The sequence below is a fragment of the Onychostruthus taczanowskii genome, unplaced genomic scaffold (assembly GCF_017590055.1).
Source record: "Onychostruthus taczanowskii isolate IOZ18803 unplaced genomic scaffold, ASM1759005v1 scaffold5, whole genome shotgun sequence".
NCBI lineage: Eukaryota > Metazoa > Chordata > Aves > Passeriformes > Passeridae > Onychostruthus > Onychostruthus taczanowskii.
Genome location: NW_024502568.1, coordinates 164,242 through 188,580, shown reverse-complemented (window position 1 = coordinate 188,580; position 24,339 = coordinate 164,242). Strand labels below are relative to the sequence as shown.

The following is a 24,339-nucleotide window of genomic DNA, read 5'->3' as shown; positions in this document are numbered from 1 at the left end:
TTTTTTGAGAGGGAAATGGCATAAGAAGAATCACATAAGCTGTATAACTCTTCCTCCTGTTCGTGTCAAGGAATTGAATTGAATTAAATTCCTGCCTTTCTTCTGTTGCACAGATGAAACTTGAGAGCATATCATTCAGGTTGGAAGGGACCTCTTGAGATCATCTAAAACTTTCTGCTCAAGCCTGGTTAGATAAAGCAGGTTGCCCAAGACTATTTCCAGTTGGGGGTTTAATGTCTCTGCAGGTGAAGACTGCAGGACTTCACAGCTCTCTGAGCAACCTGTTCCAATGTTTGACCACCTCAAGAGTAACAAAACGTTTTCTTGTGTTCAGATGGAACCTCGTTAATTTTCGTTTGTGCGTATTGCCTCTTTTCCTGTCAGTGAGCACTATGGAAAGGTCTGGCTCCCTCTTTTTCATTGTCTCCTATCTTGTCCGTATAAGATTCTCCTGAGTTGTCTTTTCTGCAGGCTGAAGAGTTCCAGCTCTTGCAGCCTCTCCTCTTGTGAAAGATGCTATGGTTCATTAAGCATCTTTATAGTCCCATGCTGGACTCAAGTTGTAAAGATAAACCTTAGAATAAGCTACTTAGAATTTAAGGTCATATTGGACAGATGTTCTCAACTGTTTCTCAACCCAGACAGGTGAAGTTGTAGTGCATGCGAGATTTCCTACAGCTTTGTTTCTGTAATTATTTGATTATTTGTTTACTTTTGCTAATAGGTGCCATTTAAGGCTAGACACCTAAATTCACATTGTATTTTAAAGTTTGGTGTGAACTGCCATGTGTTTACTTCTCCAGTCTCAGTGCTCTGTGGAGGAATACGTTCCAAGTAGTTCCCTCTCAGCTAATTGCACCCAACATTGACTTCTGCCAGCTTATTGAATTGGCCTTGAAGATGTGAGGTGGTAGCCTGCAGTTCTCTCTCCCTCCTCTTTGAAGGGGTAAAATAGAATGGATTCTTAAAACTATTTTTCTCTGTTCTATCTTGTTTAAACTTAAGATGTGGTTCTTTGACCCTGCTCATTGAAGAGGAGCGGGTGGGCTGTTAGTCAGCCCTCTGGGTGCAAATGAGAGCCCTCTTTGTTACATGGGAGCTCGGCAGCCTGGCTGGTTCTCACTGCCTGTCAAGAAGAGGAAACTGTGACACTCTTGCACAGGAGTTCAGGTTGAGAGAACATGCTGGTCACATGCCTCTCCAGGCATGGGTGTACATGACTGATGCTGGAAAGTCAGAAACTTCAGAGAGCTGGTTAAAGCAATTGGAGAAACCTTAAGTAAGCCCCCATGTGATACTGAGAGTTGTCTAAGAGAAATGCATGGATGTTTTTATCCATCTGTAGCATATGGGATCAAGCAGTTAAAATCATCTTCCCAGCTGCAGGATTGATTAATTGTTTGTCATCAAGGTGTTTCATTAAGTCTCAGTTTATTTACATAAAAACCAATACCTCATGGGTTTTCTTCCATGGCATTATAAAATTCAAGCAGTGCTAGCATAGGTGTGTACTAACTTTCTAAATAGATATAATGAAATGATAGCCCAGAAATAGTAAAGGACAGAAACTGTTGTGGTTAAAAACTTCAGACTATTATAGTCTTTATGCACCTTGTAAATGCTAATGGTATTTCTCTGTGGCTTGTGGTTCTGACAATCTTCTCACAGGTTACTTTATGGTCTAAGACTAATTCTAGGTATCTGCTAATGAGAACTGCAAGGCTTTAAAACACTTGCTTAAAGTAAGAGCCCAGTGGCCATCACTGATCATATTTAAGTCTGGAGCAGCTGAAGTGATTTTTGAAAAATCTCAGTAGAAGTATGTGGTCAAGAAAAAGATGCTTTGGAGAGCAGGTCTGGAGAGATGTATGGAACAGAATTTAGGTTATTTCACAGACCCTTTGTACGTACTTGAACAGTTGTTTTGCTTCCAGGGTTGCATTTTGTAAGATTTTCATGGCTGTTTGTTATTACCTCAGAAAACTTTTGATGTGTTTTTCAAAAGTGACTTGAGAATAACAGTGTATCTTGAGTTTCCCATGGGGAAATGTGACCAGTGGCATAGGCTAGAGTGCTGCAAAAGAGTGTCTGCCTCATTCTCCACCTTTCATCTGTCTGGATGATTTGGTGTGGTGTTCGACTACAAGGGTGGAATTCCAAGAGAAATTATATGAAGGAGAGGCAAGATGTGACTGCCCTTGCAGTAGTAATGTGGTCTTAGATCTACTGGAGCCACTCGTAGAACCACACATTCAGTCAAACAGTGCCCAACTCTCTGAGATGGAGTTCCAGGTTTTTAGGCTTTTATGGGAAAATTCTGTCATGCAAGCGTTACACATTGCACTTAAAGTGAAGCAAGGAGGTACTGCAAGAGGAGATAATGAATTAGCAAGCTGGATGTTCATGTCTCTTACCTGTGGCTTCTCAGGAAGACTTGAATCACTGATGAATATAATGTGATTCTTGGCACCCTTGAAAGTCGTAAGAGGTGTGCATATGCCTTGTCAGTATGTGTTGTCTCTTTCTGCCAGAAGTAGTGGAAGTGAACTATTCCAGCCTCTCTTGCTTGAGATTTTGGTCACGTACACAATGTCTGTTGTCTGGGTGGCTGGAACCCTGCTTCCTCCTCAATGTCTTCCCTATCTCTCTCCTGTTCCTGTGTGCCCCAGCTAGTTCTTTCGGTTTATACACTTGATCCAGTCACAAATTGACCGCTAGACCTGCGAGAACCTTAGCAAAACTTGACATAGTCAAATACACCTTGGTTCCTGGATGCAGGATGAGAAATAATTTATTATAGTTTCAAACTTTGCTTGACATATGAAACATGACTATGTTTTTTGTAGAATTGAAAATCTTTTTGTAGTTGCTGTGCTTGTAGATGAGCTGCTTGGGGTGAGGGATTCGGAGAGAAGGGGGAGATGTCTCATTTTTTGTTCTGTCTGGACAGTTTTACCAAGTCCTAAATTTTCCTGTATTTTGTTCTTCTCACTTGTTGTTTTTCTGCAGGCTTCTCTCCGCTCCATTGAAACCGGAAATGTTGCTACAGTGTTGCCCAGTTCTGAGGGCTTATCACAAGATGTTCTTCTGATGCGCCTTTATCTCGGTGGTGAAGCAGGGGCTCTGATGTTAGCACGATGAAAGATACCTTTCCCTGCTTTCCCTAACTACTTGTCAGTACTTTGTCTGCTTCTTGCAAATGTAGTTGTAGTTGCTCTGGGAGACTTAATGTCCTCACTAGCACTTGGGAAAGGATGCTGGCCAGTTGCAAGCTTCAGGTAAAAGCAGGAGCTTCTTTGAGGGCCTTCCCTCTTGCTCTAAGCATTGTGAGGTCTATGCTTAAAGTCCAAGGCCTTGTGAAAGCTAATTGTCTCGACTGGTTGATGCTCAGAATGGGAGGTGTTTGCAGATGTCAGTGAGGGGCTGGTCTGCCCACACAGAACTTAAGAGACAAGCTGTTGCCCAGTTGTGCCATTAGCATTGATATCTGGGTGACAGAGTGCTCTGGAGACAGACTGCTGACTTCTTCCAAGCATTCACATGTCCTATGGTGTGAGGGCTGACTTGTGAGAAACCACAGCTGTCAGCTCCATGCTGATAGCCCGCCAGCTTTGCCAGGAGGAAGTGGATGATAGGGAGAGCTGTGTGCTCTACAGCAGCAGCAAAACGACTGGCTGCTTCATAGGAGTTTCTAAAGCTGCTAAATGGCTCTTGAAGCACACATCAATGCCTGTGTTTTTCCTGGGCTTTTCCCTGGGATGAGTGTCTGCAGGACAGCTGTGCAGGGAGCCCAGCAGGGCAGACAAGAAGGGTGTGAGGCTGCTCTCTGCAGCTCAGCTGCTGATGCATCCTGGAGGGGGGCACATTCTTCAAGGGGAAATGTGGTTGGGTTTCTTGGACCGCATCTCCTCCCCTTGCTGCTATTCTCACAAGTATTTCACAGACTGTCAAGAGAGGCCTGAGGGAGCCTTTGTTTAAAAGGGAGCAGAAAGGGAGAGCCTCTCATAACCATGAGTGTTGACCTACAGCACGTGCTCATGGAGAAGCTTAATTCAGGTATTCACTTAACTTTAATAAGTCTGTTGATCTCCTCAGTGATGGCCTCTCTAGGCTGGCTGTTATTGCAGTGTTATAACTGCTGAATCTGTATATGCAAATGGGTTCTCATTGCTCAAGTATCTTAGTGGGTGGGAAACCTGCTCTAACAATGCTTTAGAGCATGGATATTATCAAATGTTATGGGATGGTTTCCTCTTCCAGAGCTTTCACATTCATGAGTCAGTCACTAGCACATGACTGGAATTTCAAGATGAATCATAGGATCACCTCACTGCTGATGTGGGAATTTGGTACTTCGCAATTTCAGTATTTTCTGAATGAAAAAACAGATGAATAATTCATACATGAAACTGAGTTCCTGTTCCTTCAGCTATTAATCCAATTACTGATTAACATTGCGTGCTTCTTCCTGTATTACCTAACAGCTCTGTGTTCACATGACCTCCAGGCAGTGAACTCTGTTACAAGAATGCAGAAGTGCAATGCCAGAACTTCTTAAAAGCTCTAGTTATTCTTTATTTGCTAAATTGTTTCTAGTATCCAATAACACCTTTAAAGTAGAGAGACCAGGGGGCTTGTTCTCTCCTTGCCTTCCCTCTTATCCTTGCTTGCTGTGTATGTTGTAGCTGAGATCCATAGTTTTGGTTTGAATTTTGTCTGAAAAGGACCATGTGTTGGTCAAGTGAGGTAAAAATTACCACACTAATGGTTCTGTCTTGGGTTGGGGATGAAGCCCTGAGGATCAGGATGCTGGCAAGTGTCCATTGTGCATATGTTGCGGGAACATCAATGTGTTGCTGTGTTTTGGTCATCATTGGCTTTCTCATCTGCTGTGAGCTTCGTCTTTCTGATTTAGTCATATTGGAGGTAACCAACAGATTACAGAGACACTAGTCTAGTAACAGTTGCCTCTTCTCCCCAGAAGATATGGCACCTTGCTCTGCATATGCCAAATACCTGAATTGATAGCTGTCATATCAGGATAGATGTGGGACCAATGCTTTTTCTCCTCTATGCAACAGGGCAGCCTGGCACTCCCAGGTGGGAGTAGTCCATGTTTCTCTAAGAGAAGGATTCCCAAAATGTGTCTGGTTCTTGCAGCTGATGACTTTGAGCAGTACCAATTGAAATACTGAGTTAAGGAATACAATGCCTCAGTTATTTTTCTAATACTTGATACTGGTCTGAAAATCCCAAAGACCACCTTCAGTACAGCCTTCAGCCTCGTGTCAAAGCAGTTGCTTAGCCAAATCTTCAGACTTGGTTCAGTATTAAAAGCTTTTTGTTAAATTACGTATACTGTTCTACGTTTGTTTAAGAAATGTTGGTGTTAGTGGTCATGCCTTATTTGAGCTTCAGAGCTGCAAATTTTTGGCTCTTTTCTTTCTACAGTAAACATTAATGCGGCAATCTACTTGTACTCATGTGAGTAGGCTTATTTGCCATGTGGAGAGATTCACATACTTAGTTAAGTGTGTGTGCACCAAAATTTGTGAAAAAAAAATTCACCTGAATGATTTGCTAAAGTTTTGTGGCTTAAAACTTGTCTCCTGAAAGCAAGGATGATTTCTTATAATTCCTAAAATCCCATTTAAATGTATTGAAAATACCTTTTAAAGAATTGTGTGACAAAGCACTTCAAATATCCTAAGTTTAAGTCTTTGGTGGTAATAATAATAATAATAGTTATGAAGACCTCTACATTAAAGTTCTTGACAGACTTGTGTCTTCAGTTTGAAACTAGGAATACCTGAACTTCTAATGGTGGCCCACTTATAATTATTTTGGCTCTCTTGATTTGTGGAAAATTCATGTACTTGGAGATTGGGGGATTCTGAGTGAAATCTGAATTCTTGGCAGCTTCAGTGTATGGATGCGGCAGTTTTGACAGCACAGTTCTTCACTTAGGTCTTTCTCATCAGGACTGAGCACTTTAAATAGAATATTTCTTACTAATTTAAGAACAACGACAGTCCAAGTCTGAGATTTTATCTGGTAAATAATTTGTAGTACTCTTTACAGATGTGTTTTTTACTAAGTAGTAAATAACATGTAAATTCCAAAATCTTGTCTTAAAGCCTTAACTGCTTCACAGACTTACAAAGTTTGGGAAATTCTGACCACAGGAGATTGTCAGAAGACTATCATGACTTCTTAAAACTAAGTGGAGCCAGTGACTTTCACCTTGTGTTCCGGGAGGTGGTGGGGGGGCGGGAATGGTGTAAACCATCTGAATCAAGAAGTGGAAACTAGCTAAGAAAGTGTTCTAAGTAGCTACATAATTGTCTTTGGTTTCCTTTCTCTAACTGAGAAAAGTATTTCCTGGCAGGGATAGATAATCTGTTTTCATTCGGGCTGGATTTTTTTCCGCCAGTGGTATCAATTCAGTTTGTTTGCACTTCTATCAATATCCATGCTGGTTTTGGGAAATGAGAGTGAGAACATTGTTTTCTACACACACATATTGTAGGCTTACATGTGTTTATTCTACTCTTGATTCTGTTTAGGTAAAGTGCTGTTACTTTTCAATGCAAAGGTTCTGGTACTTTTCAGTTTCACTCTTGTATAGATACTGGCGCTTACGGTTCTTGCCCAAGGAACAGAGCCCCTTCACACTACTGCTTCATGTTTTATTTTTTGATGCAATAATCAAAGTTGGGGTAAACAGCACTGAGAAAACTAGAGATACTACTGAAATGACAAACACTGGTTTTCATGTTTTATTTTAGGAAAGTAAGACTAAAGGCTGCTGTCCATCTTACAGTATATCAGAGTGCTGCTTGAGTCAGATGAGTTCAGATACTGATCATTCTTATATTAGACAGTCACATGGTGACTTTCCTGTTTAACATGAGGAGACTGTCCAGCTCAGCAGAGTGCCACTGTTGTTTGCTCTGTAAGCATATTCAGTGCTACTCTGCTGCTTTCATGCTTTTAATTTCCTCCTCAAATCCTCTTAAGGTGAAAAAAAAAGAGGAAACTCTGTAGTTTCCCTTTCTTCAACTAGATCCCCTTTTCTGAGCATTACTTTGAGAGGAATAGCGAGTTCCATCCCACCACCTTCACAGCTGTTTTCAGGATGGATGTGTGTGATAAGCATTTTCAGCAAAGGGGAATGAGCCAGCAGGACTCTCTGTACTTTATTTTAGACTCAGGCTGTGACTCTGTGACTGATACAGAAACAGAAGACGAGAAGAATCCAGTTGACTCCCACAGACTTGCCATGAGTGAAGAACATGGATCATCCAGGAGCACTGGGGACTGTCCAGTGGTGCAGCCCAGCCGCATACAATGTGGGGTACTGTATGTCCACTCCTTGGGCTGTGTTCTTACTGTGAGCTGGTGCAGCTCATTATGCTGCTTCGTAATGTTCAGCTTTACAGGCCTGGAAATTAGTCCTGAATTCTTCTGTCACCTTCGTGCTCAGCCCCCTGCCCTCCATGTCTCTTGTTTCATGGGCTTGGCTCCCTAGGCCCAGGAGTAGCTTGGTAATGTGCAGTGCTTAGTGCTGTCTAGGCTATGATGTCACTTAATGACTGTCTCATTAACATGGCTGCTTGGCTTGGGTGCTGTGAGACAGGTTCACACTCTTCCCTTCTTCTGTTCTGCTGGCAAGTGGGGTAAGATGACTGTAATGAACTGATTAACTCCACAGTCAGTATCCAGTCTAATATGGCAATTCTGGTGCATGCCTTGCAAGTGACCCTGAAAAGCTTGCATCATGGCTTCTTGTCTGAAAACCAGCACTTTTTAATATAGCATCTTCTCAGATGGAAAGAGTCCAAGTTTCTTTGTTTTGTTTCTATGGCTTGCTGCTTAAGGTAAGAGATGGATAGAGTTGAAAGTAAGTAATTTTATAAATCTAGCCCAAATCAGTTTATAAATCTATCTAATAAATCTGGAGTTCTATCAGTTTAATGCTTCTAGGGAGAAGCATTAAACTGATAGAACTGATAGAAGCATTACAGAAGCTTCTATACTGGTGCAAGCTGCAGCAGAAGACACTTGCCCAGTTAGTCTGTGCCTGGAAGATGGTCCCGAAAATGATTCAAAACTGTGAAAATGATAGATGATAATTGATGTGTTAGTTGCAATGAGAACAAAATCCCTAGAAAATGGATTTAACCAAGTAAGTGTTTTTGTTTTGAACCTGTGTGTTGTAATGCCTTTTGTCTTAGGTGCAGACAACAGTTTATATTATCATGAAATGTAAACTAGATTGTGAAACGAAAACTGAAGTTGAATTTTCTCCAGAGAATGCATCCTCTGTGCGTGTGCTGGCTGAGATGGAGAATGAGTACACAATCTCTGTGCAGGCTCCAAGTAAGATGGACTGAGATTTTTTTTTTCCCCCCTCTCCTTCCCCACTGCTTCCTTTCTATCTCAACCTGTCTGTCCTGAGAAGTGCCAGGGACATAAGGGTAAAGATTGCAGTGCAGAAAAACTTGAGTCTGGAAAGTCTTGAACTTGCATTCTCACCTGTGATACTTTTGATGAGGAACTGAGAGAGACTGCTGCTTGTGGGCTCTGTTTTCCCCTCAGCAGCAGTAAGGTTGCAGGGTGGAAACACCTTGCTGAGACTTCTGAGAACACATTGCAGCTTGTAGAACACTTTGAACTTAGCTGTGTGTTATGACCACCACCATAGTAGCATTGGCAGGGCACCAAGAGAGAAGAAAAGTGCCAGTAAATAATTACATGACTGTAACAGCATGTGCTTAATGTGTAGTGATCTCTGTGATCAGAGCTGAGACTATTTATTCTGGCTTGCCTTTTAATTTAGATATGTTCTGTCACTCTAAATATTTACATATACAAAACTGAAAGATGCCTAAACTTTTAAGTTCACTGAACTTTAAAGAACTAATTTCAGAGCCTTTAAGATTGGTGTTATTTCCCAGCATTATTTAACCTACTTTAGTCTGTCCTCTTGAAGAGTCATTCTGCCATTCTCTCTGAGAACAGACTAATAGTCATTAAAGCAACTACCACAAAGTCAGTGAAGTGGTTTGATTTTAAAGAAGGTGACCTCATGAACATATAAAAGCTTAACTTAATGTCTTAAGTCAAGACTTATGATAGAAACACTGACCTGGAAACTAACTTGTACTTTGAATTATAAAAATTACCTTCACTTTGATGGAGTGTACAGTGTAAGCTCTGAGGTTTCTAACAGTAAGAGGAATACTTTTTAATTCCTTTGTGTTATTAACTGTTTCATAATTTCCCAAGTGGTTAACAGGGAAGGACTAATTTTAGTGGGATTCAAAATCTGCGTTACAAAGAGAAAGTTCAGACTTATAAATGCATATTAGGTGAAACATCAAGAAGCTCTAAGGTGCAGGTAGAAGATTATCCTGTGCATGGGTTAAGTTGCAAAGCTGGAATTCTTTTTAATTGCTTTTATTCAGAGGCTAGTGAGGCTGACAGGGATTGCAAAATCTTTAGTGACTTTTCTGATTTCTTTCCCTTTCTTTTCCAGCTCTTTGTATTTATGCTATGGCTTTATAAACAGCTCCAGAGAAGTCAGGGGTGAAGAGATGTGTGGCTTTCTAGTTCAAGGTGGAGTACTTTCAACATTAGTGGTTCAGTCTACTGTTAGCAGAGGACCTAGCAGGTTATGTGCATTGACATAGCTATAAAGAAGGTAGTTCCAAAGTACTTTCCTACCTAGTGTTTGAAGATCATGACTCTTCTCATGACTCTTCATGAATTCAATATAGCAGAAAGTGTTTGGATATACCACCAGATGGATACTGAAACTCCTCCTGTCCTCACAGTATGTCATGCAAACTCATGCCCATTGTTTGTGCTTATGGTTATTTTTGTTCTTTCTTTTCAAAGATTTAACCTCTGGGACAGTGCCCCTGAAGATATATTCAGGGGACTTGATGGTGGGAGAAACAAGTGTCACTTACCATACTGACATGGAGGAGATCAGCAATCTGTTGGCTAATGCAGCCAACCCTGTACAGTTCATGTGCCAGGTAAGGACTTTAGCAATCAGCTGCTTTGGAAACCAGCTCTTTCAGAGGCTACACAAGCATGCATAAGCAGAAGTGCTTGTCATGAAGTAGCTCTTCTGAAATGAAGAAATGCAAGTTATTCAGGGATTTTCACCTAACTCTAATATCCCCTTTTATTGAAAGCATGGGTGTTTTTTCTGTCTCTGGAGCACATAGCTGGCTAAGGTGAGTCAGGTTATCAAATGAAGAAAAAAATGTGGTCAATCAACACCTACATTTAGGCCATGATGGCTTCAAAAGGTTGGAATGACAGAACTTGATATAACAGAAAGTACTATAAAGAAATAAAGTGTTTTGGAATTTGTACCTAGGCGTTGCTAAAAAAAAATATGTTAATAGTAGCAAAGATTCATGTTAGCTGGAGGAAGCAGAGTAACATAAAATGATTTGTTGGTTCTTAACACTTACTTTTTCAAAACAGCCACTCAGTTTTCCTATTCTGTTTTGCCCATTTGGGGTACCTGAACCCTATTAGAGGGGTAAAGCTTGCACAAGGATGTTTTCTGCTGTTTCCCTGTTGCCTGCCTGCATGTTCCTGATCTGCCACATAGTGGAAACCTACAGAGTAGCCTTGTTATAACGTCACCAGTATACCTGGGGCAGGGGAGACTGTTTCCCTTGCTTTTTAGTTCCAGTTGTGTAGCAGTTGGTACTGGTTGATGCCTCTGCTTAGGGAGTATGCCTGCTTGCTTCCCAGTGGTAAAGAACCAGTTCAAAAGCTGAACCCGGAGTGTGTACAATTCAAAATGGACTAGTGCATACTTAAAGCAGGAGTGACATTTCATTGGAACACTTTCAGAAGTGTATACCTGCCAAGAAAGTAGGAAGCAAGTTTTCTGTGCCTCCAGTTGCATGAGTGACTTTCTCTATTTTGTGGAGTATATGGGTCTCATCTGTTGAGCTTGATGATACTCTTTCTGCACCAGAAAGCTATCCAAGTTTTGTTTGACCTGAACATTTCTACCTTTTGTGTTTATACCTACTGTTTTCTGATTATGTTAAATAATAAAAACACCACATAAATCTCACCGTAACTGAATCTCCAGACTCTACCAAACAAAAGTGCTTTCCATTTATCTGTAGGCCTTTAAAATTGTGCCATACAGCATAGAAGCCCTGGACAAACTATTGACTGAGTCACTCAAGAAGAACATTCCTGCCAGTGGTCTACACCTGTTTGGAATCAACCAGCTGGAAGAAGAAGATATGACAGCAAGTAAGTTTGAAGACTCTTGGTTTATTTTTAGATTTTCTTTGTGTCAGTTGTTTTACCTTGAAGCACCTTAATACTGCAGTGGGTGGTACCTGCACAGGCTGTCTCAAAAACCTTGGATCTCAGCCAGGAAGCTAAATTTTCATGTGATAATGTCTATAGAAAGGGGATTGCCATTTGAGTCAGGTGACCCTTTTTTTATTACATCTATCATTCTCACTTCCTTGCACTGTGGCAGATGCTGCTATACAGACAGCTTTAAACCAGAGTGAAAAGATGATGCTCCCCAAATGTCTCCCAGGTTTTCTGTGTTCTTCTTTTTCCTCATACCTTTTCTCCACAGCCTAGTCCTTTTCCCCAAACCCCATAACTCTAAGATACACACTGAGCAGTTGGGTTGGTATGCTGTCTTTTTGTAATGTTGGTCTAAGAAGTCCTCTCAAATCTGTGATCCTACATTATATTTAAGCTATTACAGTGCCATATTCCCCACTAAAGGTTATAGGACTTCAGCCTGGAGATGCACGAGATAATTTGTGCAGTTGGCTTGATTTCTAAACCATTTATATCCTTCCAGGGATTTCACAGCTGCTTTGGTCTGTGTGTTTGCTCTGTCTGGTTCTTGCCTGCTGGCTTTGTTGCTACTAGAGAAAAACTTAGCGTCTAATGGTCTTCTTTTCTCACAGATCAGAGGGATGAGGAATTGCCAACACTGCTTCACTTCTCTGCAAGATATGGGCTGAAGAACCTTACTGCCTTGCTGCTTACATGCCCTGGAGCACTGCAGGCCTACAGTGTAGCCAACAAGTATGGCCACTATCCAAACACCATAGCAGAAAAGCACGGCTTTAAGGACCTCCGCCAGTTCATTGATGAATATGTGGTAAGGGGAAGCTGAGCTGTCTTTCTGCCTCGTCCCACGCTGGGTGCAGGCTCTGGCACCAAGCTGGGCACTTAGTATTGCTTGAGCAGGAGTGATGGGTGATAAAGTCTGTTGTGGTAGGGTGTAGAACACAGACATCCAGCCACATTGAAAGCTTTCAGGCTGTAGGGTTAGGTGTGTCTCTGCAGCCATGGAAATTCCTGAGGCTTTTGCACAGAGCAAGTAAGATGGAAGCAGAGACTGCCATACTGGCTTCCATTCCTCCATCCATCTGATGAAGTTTCTGAGGATATGTGGTTAATGCCAAGTGCATTCTTCTAGTTCTGACCCTGGGAAAGAGCCCCTTCATCCAGCTTACTTTAGGGAGTAATATGGGAACAGAATATGTTTGGGAAGGTGCAATTTGAGGTGCTCTCTTATTAATTGTAGTGTGGGCAGGATTGCTTACTAGCTCATTCAGAGCTGATCTGTGTAGTCTGCCTGATACCCATTTCTCCCTGCATTGGTATATATTGGTCCGTTCCCTATTTGTTCTGTCAGGGATCCCAGTTGACAATTCATTTCTATTTGAGCTAACCCCACCCCCAGAAAATGCACTCTGACTTTTCCAGATTATGACATGGACCTGACTCCAGCTGCACCAAACAATTGTTTCTGTGCAGTGCTTGGGTACTCATAGAGTTTCTGCTTTTGTTTCAGTTTTAGCTGTTTCTGGCCTGTATACTTCAAAATAACAAGGAACTCCCTGACTCAGGTCGCATTGACCACATCTGAATTCTGTTTGCCTTTGCTTTAGGTTGAAAAGTTGTGTTTAATTGTCCTTAACATTGTCTGAGTGCTGGGAGATAGATCTGCCAGCTTTAGTATGGTTCTGCCAGTCAATTATTGTAGTGTTTAAGCCCTATTTAGGGAGGCATGGGTAGTTCTTGGACTTGAGCCTTGCTTCTTTATATTATACATTAGAGCTAAATAAAAGCCAATCCATATTCTGAGATCAGGAGGGCTGCAGAAACTGTAAATTGTGAGATCACAGTCTTCGCATCAGGGTAAGTGAGAGATGTGCAGGAAGTCCTTCCAACCTCTCATTGCAGTACTGTGCTCCTCCCATGTTCCCTCCACCAGCACAGTGACAGAGCTGTGTTAAGGGCAGGTCCTCCTTACTGACCTGCTGAAGCTGTCTGTGCAGCACAGTACAAAGCACACAAATCATCTATTTGCTAGTGTGGCTACTGCAAGGTAGTGACTACTGTCAGTAGAATGGATGTCTGAAAATCCCGTTAAACCCCATTACTCACCTAATTTTCTCTCTGGCAAAGGTTCCTCTGCACCTCTGTAAAGCATTGCATGAACTACTGGCCTGACACATTTTGTCTAGAGGGAAGCATGTATAGACACCTTTGACACACAGGCCCTGTGGACTGAGGGCCCATGAGTCTACATTTGTGAATGGAAGAATATCTTGTAGTATTGCAACTGTTAAGATGACAGTGCTTGTGACATAATTGGAATTTGGGAAGGAGGATGGAATGAAGCTTTACGTTTTGCTTCCTTGTGTTGTGATTTGGTGAAGCTCTGCCTTCCCCCCTGCTCTGTGTTGCAAATGCATAAGAAAGGATTCTGCTCTCCTGTGAATCAGAAGTTGCCTGTATTACATGAACTGCTGCCTGCTGTGAGGTTTCCTGTTAATGTCACAGAAGAGGGTCTGTGTACTCCCACTCTGGGTGTTACATGCTGCTGCTAATGCCAAGAAACTGAAACTGAATCTACATCAAAGCTAAAACTTTGCTGTTTTGCAGGTGCTCTGCATGTGATAAGCTTTCCCCCTTACCTTATGGTTAGCTATGCGTGCCCCAAAATAGCCTTTGACAGGCATTTGTATTTTTAGAATGAGCTGTGCTTATGTTCTGGGAGTTTGCACACATTGGGTAGGACATGAAAGTGGTGGGGTGAGAGGCTGTAATGGCTGCTCAGAACGTGTCAGCAGCCCTTGTTTCACCTTTTTTACCTATTAATACAGCATAGATCTCAAAAGTTTGACCCAGGCAGCTGTAGTGGGAATTTAAGTCACTTGAGAAGCCTTAATCTTTGGGAATGAGCTGTTTTCAGAGGTTTTTTTCTATCACTGATCACAAAGTGAGATATCTTTTGCTTGCTTTTATTCTCTAGATTATTTATTTAAAAGATACTTTAATTTTTTTTTCTTGCCCTCCTTCATCTCCAGGAAACTGCAGATATGCTAAAGAGTCACATTAAGGAAGAGCTGATGCAAGGCGAGGAGGATGAGTCTGTTTATGAGTCCATGGCTCATCTGTCCACTGATCTGTTAATGAAATGTTCATTGAATCCAGGCTCCGATGAAGAGCTTTATGAATCCATGGCTGGATTTGTCCCGGGTGCCCCAGAAGATCTTTGTATGTATATTCATAGAGTTACAGAATCATGGGAAGATTTGGGTTAGAAGGTACCTCTAAAGCTCACCTAGTGCAAGCCCTCTGCACTGGGCAGAGACATGTTGAGATCAGATTGCTCAGACCCATCTCTGACACACAGTAGTTCCTCAGTTACAGCTTTTCTGCTCTCATCACAAGGAAACTATGCAGCTGGCTGACAAAATTGCTCTATACCTTTTCTTGATTGATAGTCCACAAGATCAAGAACTGTTTCTTCAGTGTTTCAAGGACTCCCTGAACCCTGAGCAAATAAATTAACATATAGAAATGAGACTAAATATTCTACCATGTCCTGCTTTTTCTTCCCAAGGACTGGGTATCTAGGAACATTCTGACACTGGGGGAAAAGAACACTATGTCAGATGTGATTTTACTGACAACTGGGAAACTGAAAAACGAGCTGAGATTCCAGCTCAACAGCTTGAGAGCAAAAGAAATTAACATCTAGAAAAATGTGTGCTGAAAAGATTATAAATGAAAAATCATTATTCTAATCTGATTGGTTTATTGCTAAAAACAAAGAGATAAATATGCATATGTTTAATTTTTCACTATTGCATTAGTATTCAGTGAGGCCAATTGAAAATACCAAATTAAGTACCTCTGTTAAGCAATTGTAAATTGGCTGTTCTTATTCACCTGGCTGTTTGGTCTGACTTAATCCCACTGATCTATTATATGATTCCCATAATGAGCAAAGAATTTAGCTTCTTATATTTTAAGTACCTCCTTAAGGTACTTAAGGACATCTAGTGTTTCTGCAGTTTTTAAGTGTGCTGCCTCAAGGGAAAAGCTTTCTTTTTGAAACACTTGTGCTTATGGGCTATATTGGTCCTGGACTGTTTTTCTCCTCTTTTAGATTAAATTATACTGTAAAACGCATTTTTGTTGTTTATGAAGCCCAGAAGACTGTGTTGGTTCTTTCCTTGAAGTCATGAACTCTTTTCTGCTAGGTGTTGTTGGCCACTGCAGGGACAGTTTTGCTATCAAAACCGGGGTTATTCTGCCTTCAGGTAGAGATAAGCAGTAAATCAGGTTGGACTTGTAAGGAACAAAGCTGTTCTTGTTTGCAGTAATGAGAGTTTCTAGATGCTTGGTAGGTCTGCCTGTAATCAGTGCCCCTCTGAATGGAGTTGATTGACAAAGCCTGTGGAGGGTTAAAAAACAAGCTCAACACTACTAAGCCAAACTCCCCATCTTCCAGGCCTGAAATGCCCTGATCTCCCAGAAACTATGCATGGAATTTTCTTGCAAATTGAGCTCCCTGTAATTTAGCACATTTGAACTGGACTCTGAAAAGCCTCTCTTTCCTGCTTCTTCTGGAGTTCTAGTGTGTTGCTTCTGCACACAAAGCTCTGCTGTCTTCCAATCAGGAGTCTTTTATTTAAATTATGTTTTCCTTACCTGGTCTGTTAGTCTTTGCCTGAAGAATATTAACAGCTTGTCTGGACAGTGCTTAAAATATACCTGTATCATAACAGATAAGTTTAAATTGGCACAGTTCTCAGCACTTAGATTGAATCTCTCAAAGTGAAAGTGTTTCGATATCATTTAGAATACCAGCACACAGCAAGCCCTCACCTAAATGAATGTGAGAGCTGGCTGGTTTAGAGCTGCCATCACAAATAAAGGATTTAAGCTTTTGTACTGACTTGAAGGTTTGTGAGGATGGCTTTCTAGGGAATCATAACTAACTTCTCTTGAAGTACTTTTTCTAGGAATTACCTGTATGTGAGTTGATATGGCTCTGGTGTACAGGATAATACCTGGGCTATTTTAGGAGTAGCCATACTGTGGCAGTGTGCCCCTTTATTGTGATCAAGATGTGCTTCCACCACAGTTTTTCAGAGACTGATCAAAGGAAGATTAGATATCACCGGGTCAATTTTTCTTGGTAGGAACTTGTTTGAGAATAAGGTAACAGAGGACTGAAGCCATTGTAATAAGTTAGAAGTATTTAATATTCTCACATGTAACCCAAACTATCTCATTTACATAGTAGTAGATCTATGACATAGAAATAGATATACCTCAAAAATTCACTTATATCAATAAGCCTCATCAATCCAATTATATCACTCTTGTTTTTAATATCATTAGGAACATGGTTACCTAACATTTTATTTTAGTTTTAAGATTAGTATTAGTGTTATGATGAGGTTCACCTTTTTCTTTAAAATTTCAGGATTCTTTATGTCAAAACACTGAATTAACAAAGTATGTTATTGTTTGCTGTCAGTCCTTCCTCAATACTGAATTATCATCTGACCCTGTAAACGCTTTCCAGATTCAAGTAATTAACTCAGACAACTGTTTTGACTTTATTCCAATAAATAAACACTATCTTATGTATCATGGAAAAATTGCCTTTAATGTCTTGCTTTTCCAAGCCACATTGTTTCCTCTCTGGGGCACTGTCCAGAGGTCAAAACTTTCACCTGGCCAACACATGCTCAAGAATAGCCAAAACTCAATGCCTTCTTGAAGCCTTGTCAGAGCTTCTCAACAGCACTCTTAGTCACCCTCAAGTGTAAGCATCAGGCAGCTGAAAAAAATTTGTGCAGAGTGGACTGAACATAGCAACTTAGAAGCTTTTTTCAAGGAAAATGTCTGGTCACTTGCCCAGCTTCTTTGATTGTCACCATAAAGTAAAGGTCCAGTTTGTTATGTCATATTACATTGTTCCATGTATTGAAGGATATAATTAACAGGTTCATCTTTCTGGGTTGGTTTGGTTTTTTTCAGATGTAGAGATGCTTCAATCCAAACCAGACACTCCAGCTGCTGGAGATGAAGTTTCTATAACTACAAAAGACTCAATGCTCCGCAAGTTTTTAGAAGGTGAGACCTATTTTGAGGGAAGGATGGCAGTAGCGCAGTTAAAGTAATTAAACAGAACCTGAGAGTTTTTCATGAACTCTTAAGGATAAAAGATAGCCCACACAGTTTGCTTTTTTCAGACAAAGGACTTATTCTCTATAGTACTTTGTAGACCATCACACATAGCTTTTGGAAATCATTGGTCTGTTTGATTTGTTCATTATTCAAGTATGTTAATTAAACTAATTGTTCCTCAAATTCTTAAAGAGTTAGGAGATTTTTCACTATTTCTTTAAAACAGATGGTACAGGCATAGTGGCAAACACATGCTACTAGATACTAATGACTTTATCAAGTCCTCTCATGAAGGTCTTTGCTACATTTAAGGCACTGCAAAACTGGATGGTTTTGGCTGTGAAATTGGTAAGAATGCATCTGGAGGGAACCAGTGTTCAGTGAAGTGGCCAGGTTGCTATTCTTACAAACTCTGTCTGTTGTAGGTGGTAGCATGGATGTGCCAGATTCTGAGGAAGGAGGTCGAGAGCAGTATGGTGAAGACGTGTACTACTCAGTGGAACAAGACCCTTTTCCACAAGAAATGGCTAACAGACCTCCAGTTCCTGTTCCAAGACCAGAATCTAGCTCTCCACAGCCAGACAATGAGCTGTACATCTCCAAAAGTGAGTTGGTTACCACTGGAAATGTAGACCACTAAAGTGTAGAATGGCATTGTCATGGGTTTCAGTTGCCAAATAAATGCCAGGATCCCTGGATTATTTGACTCTGGAGTTTAGGTTACCTTTGGAATCCAATTCCATATCTCTTTTCATCTTTTGCCTACTCTGAAAATGTGGGGATGTTATATCCCAAGATCTTGGCCTAAGCTTGCTCTTCATGGAAGCAGTAGAATGACAGATTACCCTCAAATGGTATAAACAAATCCAACTAAGTAGAAAATATCCTGATATTATAAGGACACAATCAAACTAATAAATTGAGACATTGCTGATCTGTAATGCTATCATTGTTTCAACTGCATTTGCATAGGACATGATTTTATACCTTAGCACCTCCCTCTGAGGTAGGGTTTTATTGAAATTGAAGAAGATTGTTCCTCCTAGTTCATTAGGCAGCTTTGGAAATCTTGGTCATGTATCATGACGTTCTAACAAGAACCACAATGACATGTGAGAGAGTAATTTCAGTGACTTCTTCCCACTGTGGCAGGACTATGGAGAAATCATGTCCAGATTTCTCTTAGAGGTGGCTGAGCTAGATTCTTTGAGGTCAATAGAAAGGGAGTTCTCCCATAAAAATCTTTTTCTTCAGTGGACTTAGAAGGGTAACAGAAGCTGTAATGCAGTGCAGAATTGTGTATGCTTGCCATATTCATTCTTGATGTTTCTGTCTTCATGAGATGCATTTCAATATCTAAAGAATGTTTGTTTTGCAGTTTTTGCACAGAAGGCTCAAAGACCTGAGAATCTTTATGTCCCTAGAGGAAGAATTAAGAAAGGTAAGGCAGAAGTTCACCCTGAAAATCCTTTCAGTAATCCCAAAGGAGATCTGTTATGGTAGCTTCACGTGTGTGAATTATGACAGAATAGACTGTTTTGCAAAGCTCTGGGAATAACAGTCTTCTATGAACGACCCAATCTTTTTGACCATTTGTGACACTGGAAACTTTTATAAGTGCAGAGTGTGAGGGGAGCATGCCTTATGTCTTGGGAACTCTTCTTTGTTACAAATGAGTTAGAAATCACCAGCATCAATAGAATGAGTTTTCACTTTCTGGGCTTAAGCTACACAGATTATCTAGATAGAATCTAGCTTTGTGACTGCTAAGGTAAAAGCTCTGTTCTGTGAATTGCTGAGGAAGCAGGGCACTTTAAGGAATGTGTTTTGTGCTCTTTACTTAGTTTGTTTTTAAAAGTAGAGCTTATCCCTGGGATATATTTGTGTACGATGCTGTCTCTCAGCTGGGCTTTTAGACCTGGCAAATAGTAGGATGGCCTAAGAAGAAAACACTTCTTAAGAAACACCCAGTCTGTAATACATTTTTTCCCCTTTTTTTCTTTTTTTTTTTTTATGTCTGCTGGATCAAGGGTACTTGATATCTTTGTATTCAGTGAGGAAGGTAGATCCACAAGTTTAATAATATTTTTGCTGGTGTTTTCTCTTCAGAGACAATAGTCAGGCCTGTAAGGGACCTGTCTCAATCAAGTATATATGATCCATTTGCTGGAATGAAAACCCCAGGTCAGCGGCAGCTGATTACATTACAGGAGCAAGTGAAGATGGGCATCCTCACTGTGGATGAAGCTGTACTTCACTTTAAGGAGTGGCAACTGAACCAGAAAAAGAGATCAGAATCATTCCGGTTCCAGCAGGTACAGACTTATGCTACTGTTTAAGAAATACAGCTGTCTCTCTAGGTATATATCACAAGCTTCTCAGCATGGGTACATTTTCTCCCTGGTTGGAGCAGGAAGACTGCTAACATAGTCCCCCAGCTAGCAGAGTTCTCTCCTGCCATGGGGAAGCTGTTCCCAGTAAGCAGCAAGCAGTTTTACAGATCTGTTTGTCTTGCTGTAACATTGTCAGTTTTTGAAGATCTGTATACAAGGAATTGGATCAAATCCAGTTGGCTAAATTACCTTTCCAGAGGTCACCTAGCACCTACCTGCTGGCAGGGGACTTCTGTGATGAACATTTAACTTGTTGGCTCTCATCCATTTCAGATGAAGTGGAGACTGTGTCCCAGATGATGTATTGGCTGTAAAGCCCTAGTTGGTAGATGATCTGATTTCTTCAACTGTTTGTTGATGGCTACAGGACTGTTCTTTGCAGCTGGGCAAGGTCTAGCAATGGTCATTAGTAAAAGCAGGGTGTTTGGGTGCCTTAACAGAAAGAGGGAGTCAGTTGGCAGCAGTGACATAATGACTGGTGGAACTATCAGTTATAGTTTAAAATTTTAATTCTCAAGTTAGAGTTTGACTCCCTCCCTCTTTAAAACCAGTGCCTGCTTCTTTTGGAGCCTTTTGTTCATTTATGGCAGTCTAGTCTCCAGTGGGTGACATTGTTTTGGAAGTTGTCAGAACAAAGGCAAAGCTCTTCTCCTCCCGATTCTCACTTGGAAAGGTCCTCTCTACCCAGAAACAGTCAGAGGAGTCCCTTCTTTACCAGAGAAGAACACAGTGCTACTGAAGTAAATTGATGTACAAGAGATGAAGTGGCATGCTCTGTGCCCCATGCCATGAGCAACTTCCAAAGTCTCTGCTCTGAATTTTGCTTCATGGTACAGGAGTTACTTCCTCTGCTTTTCAGGGGTTTCCTTCTCTCAGATGTGTACATATTTCCCTGCTGAAAAAAAAAAATATATTTTTTCTCCCTACCTTTTTGTAATGTAAAGTGTAATAAGCTGCCACACAATAGTGAAGAGTCTTTGCTCCCATTTACATTTCTTCATTGGGGATATCCTGAATTCTGAGTTGTACCTTGATGCATGGCAGTCTTTTCTGACCCTGCAGTCAGAATAATCTTTTCATTAGTACAGAAAGGACAGTGCAGTTACTTGGTTGTGGGTCTTGTTTCTGTGCCAGTGTCACAGTGCAAACAGAAAATACAGGGAGTTCTAAACCCAATTTGCTGCTTATGTGCAACTGGCCAAAGGTGAACTTGACCTTAACATACATAATGAACATCAGAAAAAAACTTGGCTTCTGAAAGGCACACATGGGTTTCTGAAAGGAACAGATGAAAACCTGTTGACATGGTTTGGACTTCAGCCAGGTACAGCAAGCTTTGTTACAGCTTGACTGCAAAGCAAGTTAGCTAAAATATGATGACTTCATATATATAAACTTTGGCAGAGTTAGCTAAAATATAATACTTGTTTTGTCAGAAAGCTGCTCATCTTTCTTTATCCAAAGCTCTGAAAAGAATATCTTGTGATGTTTTTAGGAAAATCTGAAACGTCTACGAGACAGCATAACCAGGAGGCAAATGGAGAAGCAAAAAAAAGACAAAAGTGCAGGTAACAGTCTTTGATTCTGATTCTCTGCTACTGAAGCAACTAATCATATTAACAAGCCCTTCAAGCAGATATGTGTCCATGTGTATTGTGGTTCTGTGATATTTTAATATGCACATCCATGTGCCAGTTGGCAAAAACTTAGGGAAGCTGCTTTGCTCCTCAGTTGCACAGCCAAGAAAAGGATGCCCCCATCTGTGGAGTGCATCTTGACTCATCCATGTACAGTTTTGATTGTCCTTATGCAATTGTGTTTAACTCTGTCCTTAAGTGCAAAACTGTCTCTTGGAGGCTGTAATTGCATAGACCTTTCTGAACCTTTCATTTTTCCCTTCCAGATTTGGAAATTACAGTACCCATTCGACATTCTCATAATACTTTGGGGAAACTAGAATGTGGAATATATGAATACACGCCCAGGAAAAACCTTTTTCCACCAAAAAAGGAGATAAAACGAGGAGACTGGAAAACAGAAAGCACATCCAGCACAACAAGTAAGCAGCCTCTGAGCGTCACTGTCCCTACAGGATGGAACACATTTCCAAAGCATTACCCTGGAGTCGACCCAGGGGACAGGACTTCTGCTCCTGAATCCCAGCACTGACAATGCCACCCCAAACCTTGCATGCCTCAGGCCAGCTGTTCTCAAAACTGTAAAAGCAATTACAGGTGTGCATCAAATGGTTTGGGCATCTTTTGTCTACATCTCTGCAGGAGGAGAACCTAAAAGCTGAGCAAAAGATTCTCCTGAGCCCCTCTCAGGGAAGGCATACCACCTGTTTTCAGTTCTTAAAAGTAGATGGCAGCTGCTCCCTTATTGGAAAGGATGCTCCCATGCTGTGACTGCCAGCAGGCTGTGTGCTCTTCTGGCCTGTGTGGCTGGAAACCAGTCTTACAGGTTGTTTCTTCAATTGTTTTACATAAAGAACAGCATTTTTCATTGGTAACTGTAGGACCTCTTGAGTGACTGCACATTATTATCTTTGCTTTTCATTATGTTTAATTTGTGCAAATTAAATCCCTGCATTCTTGCTCTTACTGCAGACTGAGCAATTCTTGCAGAAATCATTTAGGATCAATTGGGTCCTTTGAAAGGAAACCTGACTTCCTGTGAGGTTGCCACTTTTGTGACTCTTGGCAAGATGCAGCTGGCATGCATCCAGAACAGGTGCCAGAGGCAGCTGGCTGAGCCCATAACTTGCATGCAAGCACACGTGAGAGAGGTGTTAACAGGTCTGCGGAGCTCCCTGTGTGCAGCCTGGTGCTCTTTCTCACGGTATGATGCTGAGAATGGACCCTAGCACAGTATTTAGCACTCTTAAGTGCTGCTGCTTGTACCAGCTGATGAGCCTTACCAAAGCTATCAGGGAGGGACTGCATCTTAGCAGAAAACCTCTCTAGCCACCATTTCTGTGGACAGGTTTCTGAATATTAGTGTCCCAGTATTTCACAGCCCTGTAGAATGTTATCTGTTTATTACTGAAACCAGCCATAGCCGTGTGGGATATGTTTGTGAGTTGCTGTCACCTTTGGAATTGGCATGACTGGTTGCAAAAACAATCCCTACTCTGACTCCATGACAGTTTAATGGGTTTGCATAGATGGGTGCTGAAGGTTGTTTGAACAAGCTTGGTTTTAGCTTGGAAATAGACTAGGAAGCATTCCTGTGTTAATTGAGGATTGTTGTAAGAGGGGGTAGTATTTATTTAGAACAGTAACTTCTTAAGGAGTCACTCCAGGAATGAATATGTTACAGTGCTCTATCTTCGTGCAATTGTTACAGATATGGGTACTGATAATTTAAATGTGCATAAGTGTTGGGTGTGTAACCCTTGTGGAAATATTTGCCTGACTTTCAAGATGACATTGGCATTGGATCTTTTCATATTATATGATAGAGATAAAGAATAGATTGTGGTTGTGAGTATTTAACCAGAAGACTGGATAAAGAAAGATAAGGCAGAAATCTTTTTGAAAGAAAGCATAATTGAATGGCTTGGTCCTGTGGTTTGTGTTGTATGAAATGCTGTTATTTGGATCCCAAATATATGAAAAAAAAAACCCAGTGAAAATAAATGAATCTAAAAGAGCATTAGTTATATTTGAAAGAATTAAGCATGAGGTTAGAAAGAGTCCTGAGTTAGGGATTTGCAGTTAAATCCCTGGCATTTAATCAGTTAATTAATCAGTTTTTCTGGTTTTATGAATCAGTTTTATTAATCAGTTTTTCTCTTGCTTCCTCCAGGTAGTGCAAGTAACCGCTCCAGCACTCGGAGTATCTTGAGTGTCAGCAGTGGGATGGAAGGGGACAGTGAGGTAAGCTCTCACCTCTGCTATGTACTGCTCTGCTGTCCTTAAGTACATGTCTTAGTTTACACGCAGAAAAAAGAGCTCAGAGCTGACATTGCATTTAGAGAAATGCCAAAATTTAGCCTTTTCTTTTGTGAGTATACCAAGAACCAGATTCTGCTGTTCTATAAACACTTCTTTGTTTTGTAGGACAGCGAAGTCCCAGAAACAGCAAGGAGCCGTAGCCCAATTCATCACCAAGTAGAGAGGCTTCCTTTCCCAGAAAGGCCTCCCAGAGTGCCTCCTCGAGGTGCAAGCAGGTAAAACTAAAATGTAGCTCAAAATATGTGCTTTCAGAGAATCCTCATGGAAGCCTTGGACAGAAAGCAAGGCAGTTAGCAAAGGCAGAAAGTGAGTGTGTTTTTGAACAAAGTCTACCAGATCTGTCAGCACACACTGTTAGGAATTGTAAGGTCATTGCTTCTCCTCTGTATGTGCAGGAATATGTTTCCTAGTTGGTAAAAAGGCTATTGCAGTGCTGTCGCTGTGGTTCACGCACAGTGAGG

The 24,339-nt window shown here is 41.1% G+C and overlaps 1 protein-coding gene across 1 annotated transcript in view; it reads left to right on the top strand.

Annotated features, from left to right (window-relative positions):
• The window catches only part of PIK3AP1 (phosphoinositide-3-kinase adaptor protein 1), a 36,610-nt gene that overhangs the window by 8,338 nt on the left and 3,933 nt on the right, over positions 1-24,339 (top strand). Inside the window, exons 3-16 of the mRNA XM_041415289.1 lie at positions 7,209-7,357; positions 8,238-8,382; positions 9,904-10,046; positions 11,169-11,301; positions 11,985-12,181; positions 14,403-14,592; positions 17,377-17,472; positions 17,952-18,131; positions 18,905-18,967; positions 19,636-19,841; positions 21,415-21,487; positions 21,823-21,978; positions 23,730-23,800; positions 23,984-24,093. Coding sequence (XP_041271223.1) covers positions 7,209-7,357; positions 8,238-8,382; positions 9,904-10,046; positions 11,169-11,301; positions 11,985-12,181; positions 14,403-14,592; positions 17,377-17,472; positions 17,952-18,131; positions 18,905-18,967; positions 19,636-19,841; positions 21,415-21,487; positions 21,823-21,978; positions 23,730-23,800; positions 23,984-24,093 — 1,912 coding nt within the window. The remainder of the gene's footprint in view (positions 1-7,208; positions 7,358-8,237; positions 8,383-9,903; positions 10,047-11,168; positions 11,302-11,984; positions 12,182-14,402; positions 14,593-17,376; positions 17,473-17,951; positions 18,132-18,904; positions 18,968-19,635; positions 19,842-21,414; positions 21,488-21,822; positions 21,979-23,729; positions 23,801-23,983; positions 24,094-24,339) is intronic.